Raw genomic sequence first — 21,687 nt, 5'->3', positions numbered from 1 at the left:
TTGGGGCTCAGTTGCTTTTGGCCCACTCCAAAGATTATTTTGCCCTGTTTTAACATTCTAAGCTTTGAGACATAAAATGTGCAATGCAGTTCCTCTGGGATGGCAGCTCTGGCCGCATTTTAACTTGGCTCACCATTTTATATTCCCATCAGCAGTGTATGAAGGTTCTGATTTCTCCACATCCTCACCAATACATGTCATTATATTTTTTTCTTCTTCTCTTTTTTTTTTTCAATTCTAGCCATCCTAGTGGGTGTGAAGTGTGTCTCACTGTGGTTTTGGTTTGCATTTTCCTGATGGCCAGTGATGTGGAATATCTTTTCATGTACTTATTGACCATTTGTGTATCTTCTTTGGAGAAATGTCTGTTCATATCCTTTGTCCATTTTTTAATAAGGTTATTTGTCTTTTCATCATTGAATTGTAAGAGTTTTTTCAACTTCTAGATATTTATGTGTACTTCAACTTCTGTATATATTCTAGATACAAGTCTCTTATCAGATATATGACAGTCTTATAGATAGATTATGCTGTTTGTTCCTTTAAATGAAAAGCACATGAGGTTAATATTTACTCTCCCTGGAGACCATGTTATAGGTCTGTGGGGAATAATTCAGAGAGTGAGTTGAACAACTGCAATGTGTGGAAGAAGGCCCAGGAAAAAATGCTGTGAAGAATGTGTGACCAGCCTTTTAAGATATGAAAAATGAAGCAGAGGAAAACAGTTTATATAATTTGTCCATTCCTTATTGAGTTTTGTGTCTTCCTCTATTGATTTGTAAGAGTTCTTTGTGTAGAGATGTTAACTCATTGACTGTTAAGATGTGGCAGATATTTTCAGCCTATCTGCCTAGTAAATTTGTTTTATATCTTTTACTATACTGATGTTTTACTTCTTTTTTTTTTTTTTTTGTAGTCAGGAGTGTCAGTTTTTTCATTCAAAGGGCTTCTGGATGGTAGTTTGGGATACTGCTGTTAAATTATATGAGTTAGAGAAACTGACGTAGTAGTTCCCTGGTTAGTGTGACATTTGAGTTCCTGGTACTATATTTAAGTTTATAGTGTTCATTATTTCAGACACTGGTGCCTCCTTAACTCCCTACCTTGAAAAATATGCTATAATCTGCTTCAGCTTTGTTAGTTCATTTAATTTTCTATTTCTAACAGACTCCTTGAAGTTACCCCCTTATTTTTTTTATTCATGTTTAATATACTGCATTAGATTTGTGAAAGCCATATTGGACAGTTGTCATCAAATAGTGATATTTATTTCACGCTAGCAGAAGTTTATTTAAAGGTTTAATGTGTGCAGAGCTGGAATATAACTGTGCTGGTTCTATTTTGATTGGAACAGGTTGGGCGTAGTAGTTTTATAAAACCCTATTAACATTATCCTTATTTGTTTTTCTCATTTCATGGGTTTAAAGGTATTGGTAATTCAAGTACTTTTAAGGTTTCTGAACATTTTGAGAAACTGAGGGAATCTATATTACCATAGCTCTTTAGAAAAATTTGCATGTCTTTATTTTACATACAATGTTCCAGGTTTCATTATCTCTCTGTGGCGTGATTTGTTAGGAGCTTGCTTCACTGTTTGTTTCAATTGTCGTCAAATATGCATAACATGAAGTATAGCATTTTAACCATTTTTAAGTGTACAATTCAGTGACATTAAGTACATTCACGTTGTTGTGCAACTATCCTCACCATTCTCTCCAGAACTTTTATCTTCCCAAACTAAAACTCTGTACCCATTAAATAATAACTCCCCACCCTCTTCAACCCCTGGCGACCACCACTCTACTTTTTGTCTCTATGAGGTTGATTATTCTAGGCGTCGTATGTAAATGGAATCATACAATATTTGTCCTTTTGTGTCTGGTTTATTTTACTTAGCATAATATATTTAAGGTTTATTCATGTTGTGGCATATTATAGGATAGCCTTCCTTTTTACGGCTGAATAATACTTCATTGTATGTCACAGTTTTTCATTCATTAGTTGATAGACATTTGGGGTGTTTCCATCTTTTGGCAATTGTGAATGGTGCTGCTGTGTACATTGGTACACAGAAAACTGTTGGAATACTTTTGAATATATACCCAGAAGTGAAATTGCTGCATCAGTGTCATTCTGTTTAATTTTTTGAGGAACTGTCCATATGTTTCAGTATTTTTTGTCATTCACATGAAATAAGAGATTTTAAAGAACTATGTAATTTAGGCGTGTGTTAGCACATTTACCTAAAAGTAAAAATTCTAAGAGCCATTTTCTATTTGAAGTGATGGAGGTGTTTCTGTATGGGGACTTGGAGATCTTTGAGTCTTAAAATCACTAGAATTCAGACTAAATACTTTACCTGAATAGCTTCCCAAATCCTAAACTTCTTTACAATCCAAGCTCTTGGGGGTTTTGTTTGTTTGTTTTTTCTTAATTCTATGTTGTCACTCTTTTTGGGTAAGTTACCCATCGTGGCAAACTCCAAAACAGCTGATTTTGAAAATTTGTGTAGTTCCAAAGGTCTAGATTGTTCTGTTATCATACTCATTTGCTCTCGTGTGCTGTGAATACTGCTGCTTCTGACAGGCAAGTTTATCTTCCCCAGTGCGAAGATATCCATGTCATTAATTAATGAAGAATCGGAAATGACCAACATTATTCTTTTTTTAAATTACTGTCCCATTATTTTTTTCAACTATTCCCCTGTTGTTTGAACTGTAAGTTGTTGTGGATACTGGGATCCCTCTCAGTGACTGTAGTCTCCCTGTGATAAATAGGGGAAATATAGAAAACCAGACAACAGTATGGTGCAGTGAAACCTTAGAAAATTAACATCTTCTGTTGCACACGAGACACTCCCTACTCCCTTCTCCCTTCCTCCTCAAATTGCAACATCTGTATAAACTCCTTATTTAATATTCCCTTATCATGGTTACAGTACATAGACCATAGTAAACAGTAAGCGTATTATTAGTAGAGGTGGAAAGAACAAGGGTGTTAGTGAAACTTTTGCTCAGTTTGGGTCCATTCTTCTCCTGGGTTCTCACTTGGTCATCTATGGCACTTAGAGCATTTGGCATCTACAAACACACTGGAAAGGTCCCCAGATGGATTTGGATGCTGCAAACTCTTGGAACTTTAACATAACTTAGACTTATGTGCAACTTTCCCAGCATCCAGCAAATACCAAGATTACACAGATGCTAAGCACCCAGCTCAGCCTGTTTATGCTTCATATTTTTGAGAGAGGCAAAACACAATCAAATAAAAATGCCTTTTGGAAGACTTCTTTTTAGATTACCAGGACCAAAGATAAATATTGATTCCTAGTTTTTGGTAGTAGAGTGTTACCTTTCATCAGACCTACGTTAAGGGCAACATGATTAGCTTCTAGTGTACATCAGTGGCCTTCAGAAACACTTCCAGGTCCATATTTAAATATTTCAACATGCTTATATCAGACTAGGACATTTCTAATTTTGTTTGGGCCTTAGGCCTTTGGGCAAAAAGTGACAAAACTATTAAAGTTGTATGAATACTTTTGCATTCTAACGTTTTATGATTTTTCCCTCTTTCTGTCAATATATGACACTTTTTTTTTTTTTAATTTTTTTTTTTTTATTAATTAATTTATTTATTAGTTTCAGGTGTACAAAACAAGGTAATACTTAGACGTTCATCATTTATATCCCTCATACTGTGAACCCCCCTCCCCCCATCCACTATCCCTCCGACCTCACACTGAACCATCACATTATATATATAAAATTATAGTTGGCATTCATTAATGTTTAGCTTCTGATGTACAATGCCATGATCAGGTATCCACAGTATCCCTGAGGTGGTCTCCCAAATAGGACGCATGTCCATCGGATACCCAACAAAATCTTTACAACATTATAGAATACCTTCCCCAAATTAATTTTCAAAAGAAAAACCCTGAGGCCATCTTGTGGTTACCAGCTGCTTCCAAATCCCTTCACCTTTCCCCTTATCCCCAACCCCCTCCCACACACCCATCTAACCACTCTCGGTTTTTTCTCTGCGTCCCCAAAACTGACTCTGATTAGTTCATTCACATAGTCTTTTCTTTAGATTCCATATATAAGTGAGAATATATGACACTTTTTATCCTCTTATTCTGTATCTTTTTAAAAGAATTATCATATAGTAAAATTGACTATTTTGCCTTTTGGTTTACAGTTCTGTCAATTTTAACACATGCATAGATTTCTGTAACCACCACTGTAATCAGGATACACTTCATCTAAAATAAAAAACTTTCATGCTGTCTTTTCATGGTCACACCTTTCCTTCACCCAAGTAACCCAAACCAAAAAGTCAATATCAATATCGGCTTGTGCTTTTTGTTATGGAAATCAGTGCAGTTGGATTCATGTTTGTTCTGTTTACTAATGGTTTTATACAAGTGTGATGCACTAGAAAGGACAAAATCAACATAATCCCTTTCATTTCCTTTCAGAAACTCAAACTTTCTCAAAAACTTGATTTGGAATAAAAAACCTTTTTCAAATGATGTTTTCCAACAAGTGGCAGTATTGTGCTATAATAGGACATATTAATAAAGATTGTGATGCTTCTTGTCAGCTGGAAAATAACTGCTTTAAGTTTTCACTTCAGAAAAACAGGACAGTCAATTAAGAATTAACCTTTAACTCTTGAATTTATTTTCTTGGATCCATTCCAAAATCTATCTTGTAGTGTTTCTAACAAAAGAAGCTGTGGATAAAATACCCTTAATATTTATGTATTTCTTTTCAAATGGTTTTAAATGTTTTTAGAGTTATGAGTTAACTCTTTACTTAAGGTTAACCTTTGTGGCAAGAATAACTCCAGTGTTAAGGATGAATCTGTGAGACTTCAGATATTTTATATTCTAGCCTTTTCTATCCCATGTAGGAACCCCATCTATAACATCTCTCATTATTTGTGGCATTCATTTCTTTAGCAGATGCAGTAAAAAGATGAAGATTTTGACTGTCAGCATCCTGAGTTTGAAGCTTTTCTGGAGCTGTTCAGTGGAGGAAGTGGAGCTGTTCAAATGAGGAAGTGGAGCTTTTGAGACATTCACACTTAGATAACTCATAAGTTTTCAAATCTAGCACACCCAAAAAGGGATTCCCTTTTTCCTTAGACTTCTAGCAACTTATATCTGGCAGTATATTCTTCCATGGGGTCTGGAACCTCCATTTATTCAGATGCTCATGCAAGATGTCTGGGACCATCTTTAAGACCTCTCAACATTCTCTATATTCTACCTCTCAGGAAGAGTTTCTCAAATGTCATTTCATCTCTCCCTCTATCATCCTAGTCCAAACTACCACTATCTCTCACCTGGATACTGCTTCCCAGTTGATTAGCCAAAAAGTGTTAGTACCTCTACTTTATTGTTCGTTCAAAAGCTGTTTTAAAAATAAAAATCTGACCATGTATTGACACTATCTTGAAACTGGTACCATTACACTTAGAATAAACCTGAAATATTTAACTTAACCCATCACATTCCTCCCTCCCTCCAACCCTGTGACATGGCCTCTCTGCTTTCTGCTAAAAAGCCTTGTATCATGCCACTTTTCCCTTCTTCACTGTGCTCGATCTTGTCTGGTGTTCTCTTTTTTCCTTGATTGCAGGAACTGAGGAGAATAGATGCAGGAAGACCTGTTTTTAAGCCAACATATATTTTAGGTAAGGAAAAGATGCTTAGTAATACATTAAAGTTTGTGGCTCATAAGAACATTTTCATAGCAATTAAGAACTGATCACTTTATCACTTTTCAATTCTTCAAAACTTCTATAGATAAATGCACTTCTGAGTGCAGAGTCTGTAGAAAAAGTTATATTCCAACTGAGAAAACAAAATTTAGGATCAGGTAGTTATTACCTGTAATATTCCTTTATATTTGGTAGCTTTTACTTAGTGTGCCTAAAGTGACTTTTTTTTGTAATTTCATCCTTCTAGCTATTTAATTATGCATTAATTTAGTTTTTAATGTGTGTTGGCCTTACCTCAGAAACCAGGTGGACTACACATCTATGCAACATCTCTACAAAGTGATAGTTGTGCAGCCTGTTCTTGAGTTTCTTGTTTCCTACGGCAGTTCATTCCTTTGTGAAATAGTTGTGTCAGCTAAGAAATTCTTGTACCAAAATTTCTAGCCTGCAGTTTTCTCATACGGTTTCTAGTTTTCCTTGGAGGCATAGAGAACAAGCCTAGCTTCTCTTCTCTCATTAGCCCTTTAACTATTGAAGTAGATGTTGTAGCTCCAGGAATGTTCTTTTTGATAAACATCTTCAGCTTCTTCAACTCTTCCTAGTTGTGTTGATTACTCTGGGCACTTTCTACTGATTATCCTTTAGTTCAATGTTTGAAAATTTGGTTTGGGAACCACGGGCATCTGAATTACTTAAGATACTTGCCATACCAATTCCTGTGGGATTAAGATGGTAGATTGCCTCTTCTAATTTGCTCCCTATTGAGACCCCACTAAAGCTATAGTAAAAACCCAGAAAGACAAGAACATCAGAAAAGGAGACAATAACGATACAATTTAGAAAATTGTCTAGCCCCAGAATGAGTGGAAATTAACTTCATTGCCCTATACTACTAGGACTGGTTTCTGGAGAGAACTTGATACACTTTTTCCACCTTCCTGCAGCTATACCAACCCCTTAATTTTCAAAATGGGTTGCAATCCTCTCCTCTTGGTTAACTGTACAGCAAAAAAAATCTTCCCCTAACTGGTTGCGTAGTAGACTAATTGAATTTAAGCTTCTTGCAGATTTTCACATCAAATTAAAAAAAAGTTTCAATTCTTATCAAAAGCTTAGTTCTACAATGTAGCCTTCCTAGAGATAGCCGAAAATCTCTAGTTTTCTGCAGTGCCTTTTTGATTTTTTTTTTCTGTGAGGTTGGGGGTCTACTGAGGACTTTTCAAAAGACAGCTGATGGGGCAGGTAAACTGAAGCTGGTTAAAAAGGGGTAGGGTCTGAGCCCCCTGTCTTGTGACCCAGGTCCCAAACCTGTCACCACACTTTGACACATGGAGCAGCTCCCTGGAGACCAGGTGGATCATAATTGCCCCATCTCTCCTTTGAATCAGGGTAGCCCATCAGAGCTTCACACTGTCTCCACTGTTTTGGCCACTTATAAAGTTCTGTGTATTGTTTTTTCTTGGAGTGTGGTTCTGGCTTTCATTATGGGATGTTATTTTTAAAAAGTTGAAAGTTGTGAACTTAAAAGTACTGGGGATGTTGTTTGCAACACCAGCCACTTCAGAGAGTCTCTTTCTAAGCATGCATGAAAGAGATCTTTCTCAGGCTTCATGTGTTACTAGGAAATGTGCTGCTGATTTGCATTATCCCATGGACATTGTGCCCTTGTGGCTGCTCAGTCTCACCTTTCTCCTCAGTGTCCGATCTCTGGCCACCTTGAATAAACGTGTAGTGCGTGAGTGTTTAATTTTGTGCTCTTACTTTATCCCAGCTGTATTTCTCTTAAAATTGTTTTCCATTTGTCTTTATTTCCTCATCCATGTATTTTTTTTTTCCTCTTCTAATGTATGTATCCTTTTTGGAATAAGTTGGTGTTCAAATTAGCAAATAAATAAGAACTGTCTTAAATATTTAATAAACTGTCCTTTTGACCCATTCTTACTACCTCGGTCTCAGCTCTTGCCTTTGCTGATATGTCACAAAAGTCTCCAGCGGGTCCTGCTGTGTTGTTCTCCTGCTGCATCCCCTCACCCTCACCTGCAGAGAGAGCGCAGCGACTCAGGGTCCCTAACAGCAGCGGCTCCTCCTGCTCATTTCTCCCTGCCCACCTTATCAATAGTAATTGTTCCTACCTCCATGCCAGCCCCACCTTCTGGAGCATCCCAGCCCCACCTCCTTGGCTTGCCATTTGCTCTGACCTGACGCCCTTCTCCCACTCTTGCTCCTTTCTCTGCTCAGAGTTACCTTCCTTTGTTACGCTTCTGCCGATGCCCTCCAGGCTGGGCTGACCACTTCCTCTCCTGGCACACACCCCTGGTCAGCTGAGCAGGCTGCTGTGTGCCTATGGGCGCCTTTGTGCAAATTACAAAAAGGCTTCCACCCCTCTGCAAGACGCTTTATCAAACTTCCCACTGTTGGAACACTGTCTTCCTAAACATGTGAGTCTGGGCTGTTCACCTATGAGTGGCACCTTGTTAGAGGTGTGCCCTCCTAGCTACATAGTTGCCCTTGATGACCCTGAGTTGTGATTGCTGTGAACTATTATAGTCAGTGCTGTGAACTCAGCACTGTCTGTCTGACCAGAGCAGGCACTCACAGCCATTTAAGCAAAAGAAAGAGCAAAGGTGCAAATGTATGCCTGTGTCTGAATCCCAGTTCTACCACTTAGACACTTATTTGTGTGACTTCAGGCATGTTATCTAGTCTCTCAGTGCCTCAGTTTACTCATTTGTAAAACGGAGATGATAGGGTTACCAGGAAATGACATTGAACCTAGGTTCTTTTCTTCTTGAAGGAATGAATTCAATCAACAGACAGACTTTTGTGCAGAATAAAACAGCGAGAAATGTATTAGTAAAAGAAAGCACACTCCAAGACATGGAGTGGGCTGACCCAAGAGAGGGAAGCAGCCTCTCTACATTCCATGAGAGCTTTCATTTCTATGGGTAGAACTGCTTCCCCCTCTCCCTTCTCTTATTTCTTTCTCTCCTGAGGTGCCTCGTCCTCTGACATTTAACAATGCATTTCTTTGATTTAGGGGCATGAGTAAACATCCCTTTGGGGTATGGAAAGCCTGGAGTCCTTTTGGGAAGCTGCAAGAGATCTTGACCCAACTAGGGGCTGCAGCAAGGGGCTTTCTAACTGGGGCTAAATTTCTCCTTCTGCTCATTTCTGTCTGCCTACCTTATCAATAGTAATTGTTCCTACTTCATGGGATTGTTGTGAGAATTAAATGCACTATTATATGTACAGTATTTAGAATAATACCAGATACCTAATAGTAACAGATATAAATGTTTACTATTATTATCAATATTAAAGGGTATGTATACATTTATTTCTTTTTAACCCTGACAAGCTGTTTTTTAATTCATGATGTACAGCTTATATTGATAGCATCTTGTTTTGGTGGGCACTGTGGTCACACACCTACTACTGTGTGCCCTCCCACACCACACCAGTTTTCTAGTTGCTGCAAAGAAAGATACCACAGGAAACCCGCAACTTTGTTTTTTTCTTCCTTATAGAGCAGAAGAGAAAGGGGGAAAAACTAGATCCCTTTACAGACATACAGACAAGGCTTGTTTTAGAGTTTAAACTTAACTTCTTGTTCATGTTCTAAAGCTTGGATTGGTAATAAACCTTGGCTCTATAAAACTAGACAGAGAGAATTGGATTTGAAAAAGCGTTTTTACTGTGAAATCTTTAATTGCAGGACAACTTTCCTTTGATGATTTTCAAGAAAGCTGTGCTACAAAGTGGCAAAAGGTAATGAATGATCTGGGGCCAGGTTCCCTATTAGAGTCTTCCAGGAACCCTCAAGTTAGACACTAGATGAGTCACTCACTGAATAGCTGTGGTTTCTCCGGGCCATTAGTGTTTGCTTATGGTAGTAACTTCACAAAAAGAATGGAGCGGTGTGTTCTGCATTGTTCAGGATGTCTTTTTCCCTTGTGCCCCATGCTAGCTTGAGAAGCTACAGCCTTGTGGGAAGCTCTGCAGTACTCAGGCTCGCTGCCCCACCCTAGTGAACTCTCCTTCAGATTAAGCAAGATCTGACTCATGCATTCTTTGGAGATGCTCTGACCGTTTTTATTATTATGATGCCAGGAAAAGAAGTTGAAACTCAGTTCTTCTCTTCTTGAAGGAATGAATTCAATCAAAAGACAGAATTTTGTGCAGCAATAAGACAGCAAGAAGTCTATTAGTAAAAGAAAGTACATTCCAAGAGATGGAGCAGGCTGACCCAAGAGAGAGAAACGGCTTCTCCTTAAATTGCGTGAGGGCTTTTATTTCTGTGAGTAAAATTGCCTCCCTCTCTCTTATGTCTCTTTCTCCTCCTGAGGTGCCTAGTTTTCCCTTCTCTGGCACTTAGCAATGCATTTATTTGATTTACGGGCATAAGTAAACACACCCTTATTTTTTGGGTGTAGAGGCATAAGTAAATACACGCTTTTTATTTTATTTTTATTTTTTGGTGTAGGGGCATAAGTAAACACATTCCTTTTGGGTATGTGGAAGCCTGGAATCCTGCTGGGCAGCTGCCAGGAATCTTGACCCAAGTAGGGGCTGTAGCAAGGGGCTTTCTAACCAGAGCTACATTTTTTTTTCCTGCTCATTTCTATCTACCTATCCTATCAATCAGACTAAATGGCTTTTCCCAGATCACATTACTTTAATTGACATCACACTAAACTTTGATAAATTTCTTGCATACTGTACAGCATCAGCTGAAACTCTTACCGCGAGTTGCAGTACATTTATTTGGGATTTCAGCCACTTTTCCTTAGTTGTACAAAACATTATATTAGTAAATAATTTAAGGATGATTTAAAACTTCACCCTGCCTAATTTTTAAGTTGATCAAAACATTTTATGTACATAAACCTGGATTCAAGGTTATTTCTGTAGAGAACTAGTCAACTTTAGCCCTGTCCATGGGTGTATTTAATTATTTCCCAGAAAGAACATCCACATGAGGAACTTTCTCCAACAGACCTCTTTATGGATTCTTTTACCTTCAGGTTTCAGAAATAATAGGTATATAGTTGTTACTACTCGCCTATCCTAGAAGGTAGAAAAGCAGATCGTGTGCGTGTGTTTACCTTGATTCACAGATACAGCCAGTGGAGGAACTAGCATCATACCTAGCTCTTCACTGTGCTGTCTCTGACCCCATTAGGTCACATCAAAGGCTGTTGTCTAAAGAAGCTCATAAAATCTAAGGTTGAATATCCAAATGAGAACATAAACACTTATCATCTTCTTTTATCTAAACATGGAACTTCCATCTCAAAATCTCATTTCTTTTTGGAGAAATGTCAGCAAAGACAGAGAGGAATTTTTCTCACCTGGGTGAGGATGCTGATGCAGTGTGGGTGACCACAGCACAGTGGAGGAGCCTCCAGAAAGAATCTGACTCACAAATATATTTTGTTAGGTTTGTTCTTGAATTGGTTGTCAAAATGTACAATTCTGGCAATTTCACATAAAAGCCTTTTGAAAAATTGGAAGAACCATCATCAGACTTGGGCCACTTGGCCACAGTCAGCTGGAGCAGAGCTGAAGCTGCCCCTTTACTGGGCCATGTGTTCCTCACCTTTCAGTGTCTACTCTCATTTAGGTGATGCTTCTGGCCCTGTGGGTGTTGGATCTGTGATCCCTGATGTAAGCCAGTATCCTGGTATTTTTCGCCAGCGGGTGTGAGCAGTGGTTAAGTGGCTTCCAGGAAGGAGGATCATCAAGGCCTACCTGGGGCTCCTAGCCCAGCCCCGACCTTCAGGGGACAGGAGTGAAGGTGGAGGTGGGTATGGTGCTCTGATTTTGCGGAGCTGGCTGCTCTCCACTTTTCATTCAGCCTGAAGGTCGTGACCACAGTTTCCTTTTTTTTTTTTTTTAAGGATCAAGATTTCTTTTAATTTATGTATGTTAAAAGTTTTTCTATTGTGAAATATGTTGGAGTATCTCCTGCCACTCCCTCCTGACCTGCAATGTTTCTGTAGAAAAGTCATTTGATAATCTTATAGGAGTTCCCTTGTATGTAACCCTCTGTCTTTGTCTTCCTACTTTTAGGATTCTCTCTTTGTCTTTAACCTTTGCCATTTTAACTATAATGTGTCTTAGTGTGGGCCTATTTGGGTTTATCCTGGTTGGAACTCTCTGCACTTTCTGGGCTTCTATGTCGGTTTTCTTCACCAGGTTAGGGAAGTTTTTGGACATTATTACTTCAAATATGTTCTCGATCCCTTGCTCCCTCTCTTCACCTTCTGGTATTCCTATGATGCGCATGTTGTTGCGTCTGGTTTTGTTCCAGAGGTCTCTTAAACCATCTTCATTGTTTTCAATTCTTTTTTCTTTTTGTTCCATTTGGGTGATCTCTGCTAACTTGTTTTCTAAGTCGCTGACTCGATAATCCTCTGCCTCATTTAACTTGCTGGTACTTTCTTCAAGTGTGTTCTTTATTTCAGTTACTATATTCTTTAGTTCTAACTGGTTGTTTGTTATGATTTCTACATCCTTCTTTATGTCATCTCTAAGCTCCTTAAACATTCTTATCATCAGTGTTCTGAACTCTGTCTCTGATAGGTTGGTTACCTCTATTTCATTTGGTTCCAATTCTGGAGGTTTCTTCTGTTCTTTTATTTGGGACATGTTTCTTTGTTTCCCCATTCTGGCCGACTCTCTGTGTTTGCTTCAACGTATTAGGTAGATCCCCTAGGGTTCTTGGTTTTTGCTGGGTTATCTCATGTAGTGTGTGTCCTTTATATTTGACTTGCACCATTTGCTTATTGTTCTGTGCATGTGCTCCAAAGGTGACCCTGGTGTTGTGTATATTGTCCTGTTAAAGCTGAGCTTTAATTGCTTTTGACTTGTCAGTAGGTGGGATTGACTCCTAGGCTGCCTAGTTGTGAAACTTGGCTCTGCCCACAGTGGATGATCTGCTGTGTGAGGGTTGACCACTCACATGAGGCTTGGCCCCTATGGGCTCCTGTGCCTGTAGACAATTCCCTCTGGGTGTGTCACTTGTCGGTCAAACCGATAGTACTCTGGTTTGGTCTGGAGTTGGCCTCTGGGTGTGTTGAATCTTGTGCCTCTTGCACTGGGCCCTTCAAGTAATCCTCCTAGGAGTCTCTTAGCTGTTCTGTGTGATGAGCAGAGTCCTTTGCTGGGTTATAGACGTTCAGTTTGTGTAAATTCCGGAGGAGAACTCAAGAAGTCCATCTCGCTGCCGCTATTCCTATGACATATGACCAGAGTTTCTTAATCCATGGTGTGGGACATTTTCCCAAATACGAAAGAAAGCAGCCAGTGACCACTCTGACCCATTTGAAGGCTCACGAGACAAGCTATTACCACAAAAGGCTAAGTGTCCTGTTTATTAGCCGGCATGACCCAAAGTGGCTGTGCTTCCTAGACAGCCAGGACTTGCTGCAAGGCTGGGTTCTGTCCATCACCCCACAGCTTACGTCCCAGATGTGGGCCACCCTCAGAAGGGCACTTCTGCTTTGGGTCCAAAACTACTGGTGTTTTGAAAGCCAACAAGGAGGAAAGGAGGCCTTGCCTCCTTGCTGGCTTCCTCCCTAGCTCTCCTTTTCCTGTGGGGCCCAATCCAGGCAAGGCCCTTTGCACAAACCTGAAACTAACAATAAATTCCCATCTTTTGTTTTTAAGTCTCCAAGAAGCAGGATGCCAGTGCCTCTGGGGAAACTGGTCCTTTTTACCAGTATGACAACGAGTGGGGGCTGTGCCCTTGTGTATTACCTCATACAAAGTAAGTACCCAGCAACCAACCACCTGAGGCTGGCCTTGTCCTAGCGCTCCTACCCCTGTTCCTCCATCAAAGGAAATCAGATGCTTTCTGCAGATTTAGGGAAAGGAGGAAAAGGCTATTTTTAGAAGCCAGTATACCTTTCCATTCCCTATAGCCTCCTGCTTATCTTATAATTCCAGATTTTTAGGAGCCACAGTGCAAATAAAAGGACTCTAGTGTGTTTGCATAAGAAGCCTTGCAAAAATCAAGATGGGCTTTCACTCCAGTGTACACACAGGAGATTCAGTATTTCTGAGATGATATAAAAAACAGAGGGTTCACAGGTAGGGAAAACTGGCTATTTCTCAAGTGTCCTCAGCCTGTTTGCCCTGCAATCTTTAGTGTTGATTTAATGAAGGAGGTGACCTTGAGCACAGGACTCTGGTGAGAGCAGAAAATAAAAGCAGGATCTAGGATGGAAAAATCTTGACAGATGTGTCTTCCAGCCCAACTACACTCAAATTTGAATTTGCAAAGACAGGCCACAATTATTGTGAGCAGCCAAGACATTTAAGGTCATTTAATTGCTACTGGTTACAAAGTAGCAGCATTTTTTAGAATGACTTTCTTTGAAGCCCTTCATGCCCTCCCAGCTTGGCTGCTCACCCTTACTACAGCATTTTCACTTCCTGTGGGGATGTTAGAATCACCAGCAGACAAACAGCACAGTGTCCTCTCCCCTAATTCTTTCCCGCCTTCTTTCAGTTGGCCCAGAGGTCCTGAGTCTAGAGGTGGCCCGAGATAAGCATTCCCAGGGATAATTCAGACTGGAATAACTCAGGCTCCTCTCCTTTCTGCCAAAGGGAGAGAGGCAGGACAGACAGGAAACGGTGCATATTACAGGGTCTGATGGTCTTCCCCTTTAGGAGGCTGAAGTCAGCTGATGGTGACAGCTTAGTCAGTATCTGCAGCCAACTGGTTCAGTCCAGCTCCAGCTCTTGACTAGCTGTGTGACCTTGTGGAGGAGTCCCTCACCATCCTGGGCCTGCTATCTGTGTGATGAGGGATAAGTGCTTATGCAGACGGTTGTGAAAATTAAATAAATCTCACAACCTGTGCGATATTGAGAACATGGTCTAGCCATGTAATCACTCAGTAGAGGTTAAGTGCCTGGGCATAGCATGTGTTTCTCCTTGTCCTATCATGGCTGGCACCGTACTCAGCCCCACAGCACCTCCTGCAGTTTCACCCCTGGAAAGCAGCACAGGAGGGGACTTCTCCTTGACCTCTTCCATCTCACGGTGCTTTTCCCTTCCATTACTATGGTTGGGCCTACAGGAGGGAAGCGTTTTCTTGTTTCCAAATAAAATCTTCCTTGGGAAGCCTACCTTTGCTCTTTCCTAGGGCAGCATGTACTTTACACCTTCAGGGAGATGCTGCCTGGAGTTCCTAGTAGACATTGGGCCAAGAAGGATATCTGAGACTGAGCAGTTTATCTACATGAAATGTTAGCTAAATCTGTAACTTGAACAATTAGCATTTTCATGTCCTATTTCTTGGCCTGAGGGTTTTGTTATTGTTTTTATTGTGGTCTTGTCTATTTTATGGTGGTTTATCAGGACCTTCATCTTAGTGGGAGAAATAATGTTTAGAAGTCTAGTCATAGATTCTGGCCCCAGCTCTGCCTTGAACTAGCTGTGTCACTGAGCAAATCATGATATCCTAGGACTTTAGAACCAAAAAGAACATTAGAGAAGATCTGATCAAACCCCTTAGAAGAAGAAATGAAGTGGTAAATGAGGTAAGGAAACGAGAGATGAAGAAATTGAGGCACAGAAAGGTCAACTACTTTGCCCAAGGTCATCTGCCACATCCCCACTGATCCTGACTTTGTAGACTTTGGTTTGGAGTCTCTAACGATTGAGAGTTTAGATAGTCCCTAATTCTTTTTTTTTTTTTTTAATGGGTATACAACCTCTTATCTGTTTACCAGTTCATAAACCAGATTTCTTTTTTATATAAGGTGTCCGCAGTTTCATTAATTCTAAGACAGAATCAGTTCCCCCTCCCAGCAGCATTAAATTTGCTTCCTCGGTAAGGAAAGGCCCATCACAGGTGACCACACCCTAGCTCACCTTCTCCTGGGCCAACCTGGCCACACTCGAGACCTGCTGCATGGCCAGCTCCAAGAGTGGCTGCAGTGGGTCCTCCTCGAAGGATCGGCCCTAGAACAGAAAAGTACAGTGACGGGACACACATAGCGGAGCTGCTATAAAGCTCTGCAAATCTAAGAAAGTGTAATATGGCTTCTTTTAGTTAAATCTGTGCTTCTAAATGGCAGTGATGATCAAGTATCAGTAAATTCACATGCCTGGGAATCAGCTCAGGCTGGATGGTGCTTGGGGGCAGGACTCAGTACGAGAGAAGAGAAGAATGGGAAATGGAGAAACGGAGGAAGGAAACCAAAGCTGTGTCCCTAAGGGCAGTGAGGGGTGCTCAATGTAAAGAAGCCCGGGCCCTGTGGGGAGCTGCTCGTGCTGGTCTGTGGGTCTGGCCGAGCACAGTCCCCTTCTTCCCAGTCCCGAATTCTTCTATCCATAAATTTCACATTTGCATGTGTTTCTGTGGTGTACATGAATTGTGTCATTTAACTTTCTACAGAGAGTCTACCTGAGCAAGCTCAATAAAGAACAAAATATAACAACTGTCTTTTCCACTTAGAAGCTTTTTCCAGGGCTTCCTATTACCAATTGGCATTGGAACAGCTGCATAGCCGCCCAGAGGCCCTGGAAGCTCTGGGCACCCCTCTCAACATTCACTATCTTCAACTCACTGACAAGGACAACTTTGTGGACATTGCCAATGCCCAGGTAATGTGCTCTCCCAGCGAACTGTGGGCCGGTGCCTAGTGCAGGGGGTCGAAGGGCTGCCATAATTGGTAGAACATTTTGGAGGAAGCTGGAGTAAGGATTTGGGATGGGAAAAACCACTATATAAAACTGCCACTAGGGATTACTTAGGACCTTTTGAAAAAACATTATTGATTAATTTATTTTCATATATTTTTCTTCCTTTCTGGAGAATTGATATGGCAGGGAATATAGTGTTTGTGCTCAAGTCTCCTTGAACTGATAGAGAAATGACCAGTGGTTGTTTGCCACCACTGACTTCAGTTTTGAACTTGAAATATACATATAGCCAGTTAACTCTCATTCAAATGTAAGCAACTGTTTAAATTTTAGTTTTGAAGCTTATTTATTTACATTGATTGCATAGAACGCCACTCTATTTTTTCAGCTGTGTCTTATTTTCTTTTATAGCTCAGCTGATAAAACTCACCTGAATAGAAAGTGTATTTTTTCTTCTGCTTACCAAGTACGTGTTGAATACATCTGAATTAGAGTAATGACTCTAAGCTATATAGGGGATACAGAGATACAGAAGGCTTTCAGGGCATTTATAGTATGAAACTCCAGAATGAGACAGGTGAAGCAAATACTAGAGTCTAGGCTCAGGATGGAGTGGTTAGTGGGCTGGGACATTGTGAAGAAAAGTAGTGCCAGACAGAGAAACAGGGCATGTAGGAAGGCAGTTCACTGCTCCCTACTAGTGTGACCTCTGTAGGTTTAGGCTTCCAAGGGAGGTTGTGGTGAGGTAGGACGGGCTGGCGGCAACTAGAGGGCTGCAACCTCATCATGAGGTGTATGCACTTGATTCTGGCCAACAGAAGCCCTGGATTATTTTGAGGGTAAGAGTGAGATGACCTGACCTAGTTTGTTTATTGTTATTGTTGTTACTATTTTTCAGGGAACAGTTTTATTGTTTTTTTCTTTTCTAACTGCAAAAGCAATTCGTGCTCAAGTATTCTGATAAAAATTTTTGATCTGGTTTTAAAGAAGGTAAATTCATTCAGATTGGGAATACCCAGGGACTGGAAGCTTTTAGGAGAGCAGTGTAGCCACACAGTGTACAGTGATAAGAGTGTGCACCAGAGCTGTGACCTAGAGAAAGGAGAGATGGAGACGAAAGCTACTGTGGCCAGGTGATAGGACTTGGAACAGCCTTATGGTAGGAGGGGGATGGTCAGAGCTGATGCTCTAATGTCTATCCTGGTTTAACTGAAAAGACAGTGATGCCAGTAAGTGAGCGAGGGAACCCAGAGGAGAAAAGGGAAGGGGGTGGACTTGGTGGAGTGCCCACTCTGTGCCACATGGCTATTTCCATCGTCACCAAATCCCTCACACCATGTGGTGTAGCTCCTCCGTGCTTTCCCATCTCTGGTCACTTGGCTGGATTGCCACAAGCACAAGAACTCAGAAAGGCCAGGGATTAGGTCTGGCTGTTCACAGTGTCTCCCAGCACAGAGCACAGGACCTGGTGTCGGTGCTCAGGAAGACTCAGGCACTTTACTGAGGGCAGCTTGATGTAGCATCAGCTCCCTGATCCGGGACCCAGTGAGTGGCTGATACAATGGTGGTTTTAGTGCAGAACCTCCTAGGTAGGCCCAGCTTTCACTTTGGACCAGTCTTCTAGCACATCTCAGCTACTGCTGAAAGGGCTTCTTCCTGGGCTTCCCTGCAGCCCAGGGCCCTCTGCAGCACTGTGATAGTGTTGGCTGTGGTGCTAGGTACTGGCCTTTGCTGCTGCCAAACACTGACTCCACAGTGACGGGTGCAAGGCTGCCCCAGAGCCACCTGCGGCTCCAACCTTTGCTCCTCCAGTTTGGGAAGTATGTTTACCATTCTGTCAGGATTTTTCACCTCCGTGACAATCAGCAGTTTATAAGGATGCTGCATACAACACAAACCCCATCTTATCTCAAATAGGGTCCCTATTTGTAGTTCCTTTATTTTTCCAGAGATAAGAAGTTTTGTTGTTCGTGAGGTAGTTGTCATAGTGAACAATTTTTTCCTACGTGAAATACTCACTACCTACCAACACTCTGGTATACCAAACACTCTTGCTTTTCTCTTTGGTAAGGTCTGGGCAGTGAAAAAACCAATCTGTAAAGTGCTTCAAATACTCATGCAGGCACAGCTGCCCAAAGTTCAGACTCTGATCCCTCTGTGTTTGCTCTTCTTCAAAGTACCTACTTATTTCTTCTGCCCTTTTCTTGCTTTTGCATGCAGAGATGCTCAATGTGTGCTCTGTTGCCTAATTTTATAACCCCCTGAGAAGAGCTATAGTTTCATTCCAAAAGTAGAATCCTGAAGAATTGCTTTACTTTAGTGTGACTAGGTGACTGCTTGTCCACTTGGAGTATGGAGCCACTATCCCAAAGCCTGTGTCTTTTTAAAAGTATGTTTAAATAAATGAAAGAGAGAGATAATTTTGGAAAAAAATGTATGTGTGTACCAAAGCAGTTCTTTATTTTGGTGGTAATTTGGAGTGGATGAGATACATCATATCTTAGCCCAGGAAAGTATCTTTGCCCATCACCTTGGGAGGTGACTGATGACAGGCTTTCTTGGTACCATATTGTGTTCCCTTCACAAGTTTCACACTGTCTTTAGTTTTCACTGAGGAACTAAAAATATTGCATTCAATATTTTTCTAAATAGGAGCATTAGCAAACACCTACCAGCTCCATCTGAGGTTCCGAGGCTGATTCCCCAGGCTCAGGGCATGGCAGCATCCAGGCAGCACCACCTCTGTGGTGTTAGCCCAGCCTGTGGGGACTGGAGACAATTAACCAAACAAAAGCTCCTTGTGTTTCTCAAGGGAGAGTTCACATACTTTTCTTAAGTCCTGTTCTTTATACTCCAGGTCAATATACCATTTTCCTGGTAATAGTTACCCCTTTTAAACAGTGGACTTTTTTTTCTTTTTGTCTTTTTTTTCTGTTTTATAAGGTGTGCTCAAAAAATGTGAATGATTAAATAAAAAAATTATTAGAGGAAAAGACACATTGCCATTAATCTCCCTCAAAATACTCTCCCTTGCTTCGAACACACTTATACCATTGTTCTTGCCACTTTCTGAAGCAGTTCTGGAAGTCCTCTTTCGTGAGTGTCTTTAGTTGCGCTGTCGTGGCTGCCTCAGTGTCCTGAATTGATTCAAAACATTTACCTTTCATGGTCATTTTGACTTTGGGGAAGAACCAGAAGTCTCACAGTGCCAGATCCAGTGAATAAGGTAGATGAGGATACACTGTACTGTTTTTATTTGACAGAAATTGCTGTATCAGAAGCGATATATGACATGGAGCACTGTCATGACAGAGGATGATTTATGGCACACTTTAAAACACACCTTCTCTCAACGGTAGATCACACCCGACTGATTGCACTGAACAAGTTAAAACTTGTCACACACTGTTACTAAGGTTTGACGCGCCACTTCCCATATTGAAGATCCCTGCCTTTATGTTGGATGGCGCTCGGCAGCAACATTCACTGTATTTTTTTATCACAGCGAAAGACTCTGTGTCACACATCACTTCTGGTACGGCAATTCCTGTCAAATAAAAACATTACGGTGTGTCCTCATCCACCTTATTCACTGGATCAGGCACCATGAGACATCTGGCTCTTCCCCAAAGTGAAAATGACCATGAAAGGTAAATGTTTTGAATCGATTCAGGACATTGAGGCAGACACAACAGCGCAATTAAAGACACCCACGAAAGAGGACTTCCAGAACTGCTTCAGAAAGTGGCAAAAACATGGTATAAGTGTGTTCAAAGCAAGGGAGAGTATTTTGAGGGGGATTAATGGCAATGTGTATTTACCATAATAATTTTTTTTTTAAATTTAACATTCATTGTATTGTTTGATCACACCTCGTATTATGAAAAGTTTCAAACTTACAGAAAAAAGTAAAAGAATGTGTGCTTGTTACCCATATAGCTGCTACCTGGATTCTACAATTAATATTTTGTTCTGTTTGCTTTACCCCATACCTGTTCATCTAGTCATATCTTTCTCCATGAACCCATTATTTTCAAACATCTGTATGCTTTACATTTAAACACATACGCATGTATATCATTAACTAGAGTTTAATGTTTGTTTTAGTTCCCTTTTCTGAGGTAAAATTTACATTTTGTGAAAGGTAAGAGTCTAAGTGTCCTATTTCATAAATTTTAACAAATACATATACCTCAAACCTCTATCTAAATGTAGACTATTCCCATCATGCAGCAGTTGCCTCATGCTCTTCCCAGGTCAGCCCCACCAGAGGCAGTCACTTTTCTTGATATTTTTTTCCAGTGAAGTGTAGCCTGTTCTAAAACATGGAATCATTCATTATATACTCTAAGGCTCTTTCAGTCAACATGTTCTTGATATTCATCTATGTTGTTGTATATATCAGTAGTTTGTTCTTTTTTAACTGTGGATTTTTAAACAATCATTGCAAAGATTCAGAGGATTGAGTATGGCATATAAGGTCTCCTTAAAAAATAAGAGGATGGCCCTTGACCTCACCAAATCATCCAAAAAGAGGCAGGACATTTGGAAGAAGCCAGATAGAAAACCAGGTGAATTCTCCAGGTATGCTTCAGTTAGGAAACAACCAGATTCTGTTGATATTCACTGGATTTTATAGGGTTAGCTCTAGAAAGCATTGTTTTGTCATTTCTTGAAAGGACAGCAACATACCCAATTATATTTCTCTTTACACCCCCAGTTGAAGATTCCTGTCTCTGGATCCAAGTCAGAGGGCCATCTCTATGTCAGCTCATCCAGAGATGCCCCCTTTAAGAGGTATTATGGTTCAACCATAGAAGGGAATGGATTCTTGCCATCTGCAGCTGCATGGATAAATAGAGCTGGAGGGTATGGTGCTGAGTGGAGTATACCCTGAGTATCTGCTGAGTCAGACAGAGAAAGACAGATACAATGTGATTTCGCTTATATGTGGAATCTAAAGCACAAAGTAAATAAAACAGAAGCAGTCTCACAGGTACAGAGAACATTTTGATGGTTGCCAGATGGAAGCAGGGTTGGGGGTGGGTGAAAAAATGAGAAGGGATTAAGTAGTACATATTGATTGTTACAACATAGTCATGGAGATGTAGGGTAGAACACAATGAATATAGTCAATATTGTAATAACAGATTGGTTGTTACAAAATAGTCATGGGGTGGTTGAAAAAATGGGAAAGGATTAAGAACTACATATTGGTTGTTACAAAACAGTCATGGGGATGTAGGGTAGAACACAATGAATATAGTCAATATTGTAATAACTATGGTGTCAGAT

At 40.5% G+C, this 21,687-nt stretch overlaps 1 protein-coding gene across 10 annotated transcripts in view; it reads left to right on the top strand.

The window, feature by feature from the left end:
* Positions 1-21,687, top strand: part of COA1 (cytochrome c oxidase assembly factor 1) — a 34,734-nt gene that overhangs the window by 7,950 nt on the left and 5,097 nt on the right. For 2 of the 10 annotated variants that reach the window (XM_081080039.1, XM_081080040.1), the window contains exons 2-4: positions 13,405-13,504; positions 16,205-16,353; positions 21,113-21,189. In XM_081080039.1, coding sequence (XP_080936165.1) covers positions 13,420-13,504; positions 16,205-16,353; positions 21,113-21,189 — 311 coding nt within the window. In that variant the 5' untranslated portion in view covers positions 13,405-13,419. Of the gene's footprint in view, positions 1-4,969; positions 5,707-7,669; positions 8,172-9,448; positions 9,502-9,843; positions 10,031-11,356; positions 11,537-13,404; positions 13,505-16,204; positions 16,354-21,112; positions 21,190-21,687 lie in introns of those variants that run through there. The other 8 variants (XM_081080043.1, XM_081080044.1, XM_081080045.1 and 5 more) reach the window with 8 other exon arrangements.

Source organism: Rhinolophus hipposideros, assembly GCF_964194185.1.
Source record: "Rhinolophus hipposideros genome assembly, chromosome: 18".
NCBI lineage: Eukaryota > Metazoa > Chordata > Mammalia > Chiroptera > Rhinolophidae > Rhinolophus > Rhinolophus hipposideros.
This window is presented reverse-complemented; position numbering and strand designations above follow the sequence as displayed.